Source organism: Typopeltis vanoorti, chromosome 12, assembly GCF_054136105.1.
Source record: "Typopeltis vanoorti isolate ZY-2024b chromosome 12, IOZ_Tvanoo_1.0, whole genome shotgun sequence".
Taxonomy (NCBI): Eukaryota; Metazoa; Arthropoda; class Arachnida; order Uropygi; family Thelyphonidae; genus Typopeltis; species Typopeltis vanoorti.
The window spans coordinates 59,204,256-59,216,306 of record NC_143560.1 but is presented as its reverse complement, the minus strand read 5'-3'; the positions used below and the strand labels follow the sequence as shown (position 1 = coordinate 59,216,306).

Below are 12,051 nucleotides of genomic sequence, written 5' to 3'. Positions count from 1 at the left end.
GAGGAAGTCTCATGCAGCCAAATTTGTTGAGGTTTGGATCGTTTCTTAGGGCTGAAGTTGATTTCATGACAAGCTTTTCTTATGTATTTGCTACGGTGTATTATCCTGGCTTTCTTCCACCATATTCTATGGCAGGTATCCAGTGCATGGTCAGCAAGACCAGAGTGGCTGTATTGGTGAAGACGGATGTAGTCCTTGTGTTCTGAAATTCTGATATTTGCTGTCCTGCCTGTTTGGCCAAAGTAGGACAGCTTACAGCTACAAGGGACCTGGTATACACCAGGTAGGTCTGGGGGGGGGAGGGGATTGGTCTTTAGTAGAGCGGATAAGGGATGCCAATTTTTTATATGGTCTGTAACAAGAAGTTAAGTTATGTTTTTTTAAGATTTTTTGTGATTTTTTCCGAGGTGCCTCGGATGTAAGGTATGGTGATGGATTTAGAGTAATCCTTGTTGTGAGGGGGGGGGGTAGGTTGTGGTTTACTGGTTTCAATTTAAATTTTAAGACACTACACATTTAAGTCAATTTTAAGACACTACACAACAGGGCTAAACTTATCTGCTCGAATGACAATGCCCTAACCACAGAACTAAACCACATTCTCAACACTTTCTCAGCCAATGGCTACCCCCACCCCCCCAAAAAAAATCCAAAAAATATTGAAACCAGTAAACCACAACCTCCCCCCCCCCCTCACAACAAGGATTACTCTAAATCCATCACCATATTCTACATCCGAGGCACCTCGGAAAAAATCACAAAAATCTTAAAAAAACATAACTTAACTTCTTGTTACAGACCATATAAAAAATTGCCATCCCTTATCCGCTCTACTAAAGACCAACCTCCCCCCCTAGACCTAACTGGTGTATACCAGGTCCCGTGCAGCTGTAAGCTGTCCTACTTTGGCCAAACAGGCAGGACAGCAAATATCAGAATTTCAGAACACAAGGACTACATCCGTCTTCACCAATACAGCCACTCTGGTCTTGCTGACCATGCACTGGATACCTGCCATAGAATACGGTGGAAGAAAGCCAGGATAATACACCGTAGCAAATACAGATAAGAAAGGCTTTTCATGAAATCAGCTTCAGCCCTAAGAAACGATCCAAATATCAACAAATTTGGCTGCATGAGACTTCGTCAAATTTGGGAAACCTACATCAGAAGACCTTCAGCCCAATCGCCCAAGAATACCAACATTGCCCGCTAGAGGGCACAATCAGGACTTTAGGAGAAATAATAGCTTCCTACTTCTTCCTCACTTACTGTTTTGTTGTGCCTGCGTGCATGTGTCTTGTACTTAAGTTCTTGAAAATGGCAACGTTTTATTGAAATATTGAAATATATTAAAATTTATTTTAATGTATATCCTAGTACGTTGTAATTTCCTTAAATTATATAGTGAAAGTGTTTTATTCTAGCTGCTGCATGACTGCGTGTTTAAAAAAGGTTATATTACTCTAACGACGCACTGTTTCACCGTTCTTTTGTATTCAAATTTCTATCGCTATTCTTCATTCTGCTCTGATGACCAACGAGTCCTAAATCGAGGTATTTGTTAATAATGTGATTATAATAAATGAATATATCACTATGGAATACGTGTATTGTGTAAATATAGAAGTTCAACAGGCTTTATGCAATAAAATATGGAATAGCATTACGCAGGGAAACACTGGCATGCTTTTGTTGAGAAACTTTGAATTATTTACGCATTGAACTTAATCAGACTAACCTGAACTTGTAATATCAGTAAACTTCCTTGTATTAAGAGCTTTAATAATAATGATAATAATAATAAAAGAGCTCGTTATGTGTGTGCATATTTATTTATTTATTTTATTTTTTTTTTTTGCATGTGATCATTTTATGATCTGCTCTTTAGTTATAATACAGTCAGTAATCTAAGAAATAAAATATATAGAAAATACATTTCAGTGATTGTTATTGCGTATTTCTATGAGGGCATACAATCCTGATTTGTACAAGGAAATTATCCTTTTTTCTCTGAAAAAATAAACGGATGAATAATTGTTGGTGTACCTTGCTGTACTCATCCACCAAAGGGAAAAAAATGTACACATTCCTGTACCTATAAAATCATTTAGGATACTCTGCCAGAAGTACACCCGCCTTCGTAATAAACGAATGTTTATTATGAAAACGTTAATGAAATTACAGAGCATATAGCCCACATTTGTTGTGCTTTATTTCGAGACACACTTACCGTTGTAACCAGGATGACAAATACAGCTGTAATTGTTCCCTCTGTCCACACACTGGGCAGGTGGTGGACAGGGATTAGGTTCGCAAAGATCAACTTTTATCTGACACCGGCGTCCTTGATATCCTGGTCCGCAGTGACATCGATATCCCGCTACGAGATCTTCACAAGCGCCTCCGTTTATACATGGGCTGGAATCGCATTCATCATATTCGAATTCACAATGGTCACCACCGTAGCCTATCAAAAGTAAGACAAGTGAATGTTTTATGTATATACTCTGAACAGCTGGTTAACACAGTATTTCTGTAAACATTAGCTTTCTTAACTGATTCCCTATTCCTCGCTCCCGCTTTTATTCTTACCTGGAAGACAGTAACATTTGTATCCTCCAAGACCGTCTTCACAGACTCCGTGAACGCAGGGACTGGAAACGCATTCGTTGACATTTGTCTCGCAATGACGGCCGCTGAATCCAGTTGGACAAGAGCACCAGTAAGTGGTCTGATTGCCTCTGCATGTTCCGTTGTTTAAACACGGACGTCGATCACAGAGATTAACCTCCTCCTCGCAAGATTGACCTCGGTATCCTGACGAAGTATGAGAAAAGCGATTATTTTGATGAAAGGTAAATGACAACAATGCTTACGGATATATTACACTAATGGAGTATATTTATGGCCATCCTAAAGTTTTTTCAACTTTTTGTTCTCTTGAATTAACAAAAGAAAATCGGAAGCTTAAGGTGTATATTCAATTCTTAAAATCGTACTAAACTCATGACGTAGTTCCTCTATTCCTTTGGTTATTTTATGCCATAAGAAAAAAAATATCTACTCAGTTACCATGTCCTAAAAAGATTACATAATCAACTTTGAATTAAATCAGGCAATATAATATTGGCACCGTGAAAAGTATTAAAACTATCACTGATTCCGCACCTACAAAAATTTAAAATAACATATTTTTGAAGATTTACGGGTACAGTTTTGAAATGTTTAGTAACAGTAGTAGTTGTCTGGTTGCAAATATACCAAATATATTTATGTAATTACCGACGTGGTTGGCCGAGTGGCTAGCGTATCCGCTCTCCTACCATCAGGCTATGGGTTCGAATTCCGTAGACATTTATGTTTGTGATCTTCACGTGGAGGAGATGAATTTCATCGTCCAGTGTGAGACCAATGCCTTACTCATTGGAGGCCTGAAGTGGCTTGAAAAGTTCTCTGTTTGGCCTCTAGAGCAAGGTTTCCAAAGTATGTGAAAAATACAAATATATATATATATATATAAAATTAATAAAAATGGGGAGTGGGATCCATAACCCATTCTCGCTCTGCTCAACCTATAGAGTCTGCATTCGAATAACACTCTGACATGAGCGTTTTTAAATGTTTTAGCTGGTAGGTGACTTTATAATAGTCAAGGAAATATTCCCTGCATGCCAAGGAAATTTTCGTTTTCGGATATTAATGCATTTTGAAAAATTAACTCTATACTTAATTTCTTTAGAACAAAAAAAAAATCATATTAATTTAAATTACTTCTAAAACATTTAAGTTGTTCCCAATAATTATTGCCTTATTCTGCAAGAATTTTCCCTACATGTCAGGAAAACAGCTCGCTACCTTTGTTGTTCATTTCAATTCACTGACTTATATAATACTTAAACAACATATAACTGAATGCTCGTTGGTTAATAGCTATTTATGGAATTAATAATTTCATTGCAAATCAAACATCAAACACACCTGTTGGGTATAATTTTGAATAACGTTGCTATTCAAGACACGAAAGGAATAATTTTAAAGGTCAACAAAATTTCGCTATGAATCTACTGGATTTTAGTTCAATAGATTCATAACTATTCCAACATGTTTAGACTCTCGTATATTTCGATTTAAACGGCATTGTTTATAAAGGTATGTAAACATTTCGACAGCATTTCGTTTATTATCATCAGGACAAACACTACAACATTATACTTAAATACAGAGTCTCTAACTCTTGATTTTTCCTGGCGATCTTCCAAAGAATTGAGTTGTGTACATTATGCTTGCGAGAACATCTCCACAGCGCAGCAGCAAAGGCGATGCAACAGTTGCCTTCTGTTGGAAGGACGAGTTTCCATTCTTCCAGGACCCAAGGAACCTTCATGAAGGTTTTTCACTTGAAGTTGGTCTCATAATAGGGGTGACGGGTTTTTTCTACTAGAAAAATCTCATATTAAACCAAACGATTATTCACATGTTCCATACTAAATCTCGTATCTAGGCATAGCGAACATTTTATACACACTTCAAGCTGTGTCATTTCTTGGTTTCTGTTAAGTAATCAATGTGATTGTACCGATTTCATTGACTATGAAGACTCTTTCGTAATAATGTTTCACTTAATAAATGGAAAATTAAAATCGTGTGCGCTAAAAAGGCCTTTTTTCTCCTTATGAGTTTTGAACAGTGCTGCTGTTTCTGTGTTCGCCCTGATATTATCTTCAGAACATACCAGCCTACCTTATCTCTTCTTGCAGGAACATTTCTCAAGATTCTAAGCAATGCGTCACATGGGAAGCGCAGCGTCAAGGGATTGACACTTAGCTTGCTTTCTATGCGAGATTTTTTCCCCTCTTTTGCTGACTGCGGTGAATATTAATCGTTCAAAGATTTTTTATGTTAAACTTTAGTTTTGTTTTGCAAAAGTTGCTTTAGCTAGTGTTTAGTGTTTTTACAAAGCATGTTTTTTGCTATCGGATCATGAGTATTAAAACATAATCTGTCCATGTATAAGTTTATGCTTAAAAAAGTTCAGTGTTCTCGTTTTGGTATTAATAGTGTCAAAAGAAAGAATGTATTGGAAATATAGATTCTTTCTGAGCGCCACCCAGTGTTCCAAATGCTTCGAAACTTTGCAGGAATATATTCTGCGTCATGCGGAAGCGATATCTGAGAAAAAAACAAACAGTAGTTCCAAAACTCACCACCAGAAGGTGAAAAGCGACACAAGCAAAAATCACACATTTTTATTCACTTCCACTATGCATTCATGGGCTGTACTGTTCAACGTGCTGCTCTTCCCACTATGACAGAAACTGCACATCCTTTGCAAAGTGTGTTCGACGGCAGAACGCAGCTGGTAGGGAATGATGTTGCGTACATACTGCATTATGCTGTATTTCAGCGCTGGCAAGATATCAGGATGATCCCCATAAACCCTGCTGGCAAGCAATCCCCAGAGCTGGAAGTCATACGGGTCAGATCAGGTGAACGAGGTGGCCATGCAGTGGGAACCGCATGGCTGATCGCTCTGGCTTCTGTCAACAAAATTGTTTGTCATATCACGATATTTCTCGACAGTAACTGAACAGGTCACAGGACCAGACTGGCAAAAGTCCTCAAAAGAATGGTCCAATGATAAACAGATCTGTACGACTGCACCAGACAGTAAATTTGGGTGAATGCAAAGGATTGCATGCGGAGTTTGTGTAGCCCATATCTGGCTGGATTTTTACAGCCCGTTCAGGTGAAAGTGAGCCTCTCTCACCACGAAATCATCCACGGCCACGCACTGTCCAACACCACTCAAGCAAGGAATATTAAAGTAAATGTCAGTTGACTTTCAAAGTCCTGTGGGCGCATCTCCTGTGTCAGATTATCTTGAATGAGCAGAAATGCAAAATATTCCGTAGAATTTTCAAGACAGATGTGTAAGGTGTGTCTTGATGCAGTGCACGTATTTCATATATATATATATATATATATATATATATATATAATTTTTTTTTATTTTTTGACAAACAGAATATTCTATAACATTGTCAGAAAAGACTTTATCGTGTCGTCAGGTAAAAATTATGACAATCAAAACCTTATTCTGATGAAAATGTTGTGGATATCATGGGACAGTGGAAATAGTAAAAAGTAAACGTTTTACGCATGATTTTTTTTTTTTTTGAGCAATATAAGGCAGAAATCCTCTGTTTTTATTTGTGGATGTGCCAACTTAAATCTTGTGAAAAAAGCCCAAGTACAATTTTTCTGTAATTAATGAGAATTGGAAGTGATGGAAGACATTTCACGAAAGATGCTATGAATCCATTGGATCTGTAGTGATAGAGATGCTAATAATAAAAGCCTCCATATTTATATTTGACTTCTTGAACTGCAAAAATGAAATCAGAAACGAAGATCAATCCATATTGTTTTGCCAGCTGATTTTTTATTAAAAATGTTTTCCACAGAAATTTACCTAAGAAGGTAATATCCCTATTTGGGAGTATCTGAGAATAATGTTTCCTTTTCCATAATGAAGTTCATTCATTTTGAAAGAGAATGGGACTAACGAATTCATATTTAGACAATTGTTTACTTCGTATACGGTATTTCACGGGATATTGATCATCTAAAAAAAAACCTGCAGTACCTTTTAATCTTTGGAAGAAGTAAGAGAAGCCGTTTATTCCCCTAACTAACTCTTGAAGACTGATGGGTGGCCAGCTTCACGGACAGCTGACCCCTGAGTTATCAATAATTTGTCTACAGGTATCCTTTGAGGAGAGTACGGCAGCTGTCGCCATCTTATCTCTATATTGCTTGAAATAGTGAGTTCCATGGTCGATTTCTTGACTATCGTGAAAGATACGAATTTTCAATCGTCTGTTTCAATAAATACCTAACTGTTACAAGTTTAATTTATTATAAGTTAATAAATCATGTAAACTATTTTATTTGATAAATATATGTACTAAATTCGAACTTAATTTCTTTCTACAGCCATTTTCACTCCTTAATATTATCCTATCGAGCATTTCAAATGAAAGCTTTGATTATATAGATATGCAAAAAAAAAAAAAGAACTTTCAGCTTCAAAATTGTTGAACGAAAGCTTTACAAGAAAATCTTTCAATTTAGATAGGAACTGGTAGTAGAGTAGTTACAGTCCGTAGTAGGTGCCAGTCGGTTCGTCAGCCTTTCCGTTTGTCATCAGTAGGGGGGGGGGGGAGTGCGCTCATTCCGGCTTATGCACTATCCATTATCACCAAGTTCGCCATGCATGTGTTAAGAGCTGCTGAGGTTGTACGTCGTTTGTACGCACTCAAGTGTTCACCCGTATATCTTTTTTTTTTTTTGAAATTAACAATTTTTACAAGTGGATCGACCGCGAAGTAGAGAAGGCCTGCAGTGACAGATCGTACCACTGGTGGAGACTAAAATTATTAAAATTAATCTATTTCGGACTGGCTTGAGATGCTCACATTTCAGGCTCAATAATCTGGATGCGCACGATATTTGGAATTTCTTGTAAGGCCTGCAAACGGTCATGCATTGCATCTCAAAGGGGAGTTTTCCGGATATTTATAATTCAACCAGTTTACTTTTAACGATTGCTACCTCAACGAACACTGCTTCATTTTCTTTTTTTTATTATAAGTAAATTGAATTTCTTATCCACTGTTTCGTTAGTGTTGTCCGGTTCATAAGCACACAGCAATGGCTATCTCGGATTTATTATTTATTGAAAGTTCTTATTTTGGGTGCGGAGCAAATTTTTCCATGCGATATTAGCTAGTTAAATTTTATAGTTAAATTGAATAAGGCCCTCCATCAGTTAGGCAATTTTTATGCAGTTAGTATGGTGGGCTAAGGATTATATAAGCTAGAAATCTGCTTCCGAAACCAAATGTCGAACTCTTTAGTCCGGTAAGCAGGATCGCCTTCATTGCTGCATTATATCCAATCGTAAATAACTAGAAACTGTTATGAAAAAAAAACAAACGGATATTTAATTTTTATTTTAAATCAAATTAAAATGTAAAATTTATTAAATTTACAAGCTTACTTGAACATGCTTAACGAAATAAAAACTAAATAATTCTAATCGAATATAGTACAGTTGCCATCAATGATGCATGCTGTCACATAATAAATGAGAAAAAAAGAAAGCCTATTTTAATAATTTGTAAGAGAATAAAAATGGGATAAAAATTCCATAAGAAATAAAATATTTTTCTGTAATCTCAATTGTCTTCAGTTAACGAGATCGTAAAACACTTTATCACAGAAGAATTTCAAAAGAGACTTTTTTAATCCTCCTCAGACAGCCTATTTTTAGTGTGCAAAATGACGAAGCATTTCTGGTCTCTTTAATGTTATATATGGACGATTACCATTTTGGTTTCTTTAGTTTTTTTTTTATTCTTTATTTATTATTTTTTGAATGATAACAAAACGCATCGTTTCGTGCTATGAAAGAGCGGACAAAAGAGTTATTACAATATTTTGCGAATTCTAAGGAAAAAAACAAATTTTTATTGAAATTTTTCGTGCGCATAAACATTTATTTTTAGTAAACATAATTTCATTTGTAGCAGTACTGGGAAGTAGTTACGTTCAGAGAGAGGAACTACCTTTCTTTGCTTAAAATGAATTCTGTAAGCTATGTGATGGGTATTTGTATATACTGAATACTGCAAAAAATCGCATTGATATTCAAAAGTAATGCAAAGTTGATAACTACGTCACGAAACTATGCCGAATGCCACTTACTTTAAGCTTCCATCTGCTCTCTAAATGTAAAATTAAGTATACTATGTTTATGTCTCCTGAAATCGGTTCTGCACATGTAATGCTTTCTCTAAAGAGCATTGCATCCGATAATCCAAATATAACATCATAGATATCGTTGCCATAACAACCATACTCACCATGAGGACACAGACATTGGTAAGTAGTTCCTATGAGACCTTCAGTAATGTCCACGCAGAAACCGCCATGTTGGCAGGGGTTGTCATAGCAACCGTCCCTCTCTTCGCAGAAACGCCCAACATAACCAGCACAGCAATGGCAGGTGAACGATGCCTACAGAGAAGCAAGGGGAAAAAAAGTATTACAGACGCTGTATGATCTCCATCATAGTGAAGCACAAGCTACATTTAGCACGAAAAGTTTGGCAAAACAGGCGTTCATCACGGAAAGCTCTTGACGTAGTTTTACACGCAATGCTAACAGTATGTAACAATGACATGGAATATTCTTCATGGCACGTTGTGTTGGTTACTTCAGTTAAAAGTGTTGGAGATTTTAATCGCACAGTGATTGTGCTTTTTAATTGAAAGATGGCATACATAGGTTTTTTTAACAATAAATAAAACATTTGTTTATTTCATCTTATAAATTGAATCTGGCATTAAGGTTATAAATAATAAACAAATAAATCCATTAATGATATTTTCTTTTCCCATAAGGAATAGCAAAGAAGAATACTCTTTTAGTTTGCATTAAAAGAGCATTCCTTTAGCTTAGCGATAATTTTCTGGAAATTGGTTGGTATCCAGTCTTTCCTCCTTACTGTCACCGAGGTTCAGGACATTTCCCCGGACCAAATAAGAGAAAATGTTCCTAAACACAACTAGTATTTATTTTAGATACTCGTTTATGTAATCTACGGCCATTTTTGCTGAATTGTTGCGAAGTTACAACCAGTGCGTTTCTTGAAATCGACTGACTCAAAGACAGAAAAATTCTTCATAAAGTTCAGAATAACTTTATGTAGGCATTTATCTATTCGCTACCTGGAGAGTTATCAACTAGAACAAACCTGTAAAGGACTTCCATTTGAGGATCTAGCATCACGGAAGTTACTTTAAGGCCATGCATGCTTTGTCAATATCTATTTTCCATTAATAAACAAACTAATATTGTATTTATTGGTTATTTAATTAGATGCTTTAAATTTTAGACGAGATGCTTTATATTTTTCATAATCATGAATGATTGTGGTAATGAAATTTATTTTGGTTTGATAAATTTTGAACTTGATCAAGAAATGTGATCGTGATCAAAAACATAGTCAAATTAAAATTAGAATTATCATCAATATTTTCATAATATTTTAGTTTAATTTTCTTTAATTATTAGACACACACACACACACACACACACACACATACACACACACAGAGAGAGAGAGAGAGAGAGAGGTCCTTGGACCGTGATCATTGAATGCAAAGAAGCAATGAATCTGAGACAGTCAATCAGAGAATAGCAGCCATATTAAACTCATCTAGTCTAATAAAAAATCCTTAATATACTTCTTGGAACAGAAAATATCTGATTGAAAATATGAACTACTGCTACTATCCAGCACACACAGCACATAATTTTATCAACATAAAGTTGTATATTGCAACAATCAACTTTATGAAAGTTCGGACAATGACCTTAGAAAAATGAAAGAGAAAGGAGTACCGTCCATCCAACTTGGCGCCAGTCGATCAGAAGTAAAACATAAAAACGAAGATGTCGAAAGTATCACGGAAAGGTCTGTATACGCATTCACATCTGATAGATTAGATGTCAATATGAGCAGGGGGACAGCTCATCGCAGATAATGCACTGGATCGAATGACTAATCAAATTCTCTCTCTATTTTCACTCTTAATTAATCTTCCACTGCTTCGTACTGAAAAGAAACTCAAAAGCAGTTGAACCAAGCGTCACCTTTTCCATGGTTATTTCACAATCACTCTGAAGGTATTCCAGATCTCTTTTACAAAACCAAAATCGTTTGGTAATCACAAGAAAAAATTCAAATGAAATAAGAAACATTTAAAATTGAAGGAGGAAATTGCTATTTTCATTAAGCTTAGGGGATGTTATCCAACTGAATAGATTTAATGATGCCTTTACCAGTGTGTACTAAAAGTTTTTATTAAAAACATAGAACTAACAAATGAAAATAAAATACTGAAAGCTCAAATGAATGAATTGAAATGGAAAGTTAATGAAATTCAAAAGTGCTCCAGGTTGAACAATATTGAAATAAACGGTTTACCAGAAGCTCATAATGGAAATTCGCTACCCAGTTAAAGCCGGTGCCGGTCTATATAAACGACCACTTGACCAAACTTAATAAGCAACTTCTTTATGAAGCAAAATAAAAGAGAGCAATTGGTGCAGTCAACTATGTATGGGTAAGAGATGGTAAATTGTTCATGAGAAAGGACGACAACACAAAAGTGATACGGATAAAAACACCTGACGACCTCAACGAGCACGGTCAAAGAATCTACATGCCACCTATGAATAAATGGAACAATGATGACCTAAATGGAGCACATGAATAACTTAGATCTTGCAACTGTAAAAAACTATATAATCTAACCTCTGTAAAAAGTTTTTTGATACTACTTCAATTCATCCAAGAAAGCTAACTTATAGGTTGTTAAGGTCAAATTTTGATAATGTAATGTCTTTCTCATAAATTGAACCATATATACTAGTCTTAAGTGAAATATAGATCAAAGAAGTTGAAATTGATCGTTATTCTTTCGTTAATTACGACACGTATTATGACAGAATTAATCCTCGTTCACGAGGATTAATTCAGTACCCTAAGGAAAAATACTTTTACATTTCATAAACTGGAATCAAATATGCACAGTGCTGAAACTGTGGTGATTTATGACACAATAGTGAATATGCTTATATTTGCTATATACCGTGCACATGATGACTCAGTTGATTTATTTCTGTCAGAGCTTAGTAATGTCCTAAAGACCTTAAAACACGATGATATCATACTAGTGAGGGTTGATAATTTTTTATGTAATTCTCAAATGTATTATAATTGGTACCTATTTCGAATTTTCATGACTATCTGCACAGCTCATATCGACACTATTAGGTAATGATAGATACTAGTGGGGATATAAATTTGCATTTATATAAGAATAATAGAAATATTGAAGAATATAAAAATATATTATCTATACATGAGTTTCTTTCATATATTGATGGCAATACGAGAGAAGCGAACAACTCAGT

General features: G+C 35.5%; 1 protein-coding gene across 1 annotated transcript in view; it reads right to left on the bottom strand.

Moving 5' to 3' along the window:
- Positions 1-12,051, bottom strand: part of LOC150100820 (uncharacterized) — a 79,072-nt gene that overhangs the window by 27,599 nt on the left and 39,422 nt on the right. Inside the window, exons 5-7 of the mRNA XM_090401547.1 lie at positions 8,931-9,084; positions 2,596-2,820; positions 2,234-2,470 (exon numbers count right to left, since the gene is read on the bottom strand). Of these exons, the coding sequence (XP_090257673.1) occupies positions 2,234-2,470; positions 2,596-2,820; positions 8,931-9,084 (616 nt within the window). The remainder of the gene's footprint in view (positions 1-2,233; positions 2,471-2,595; positions 2,821-8,930; positions 9,085-12,051) is intronic.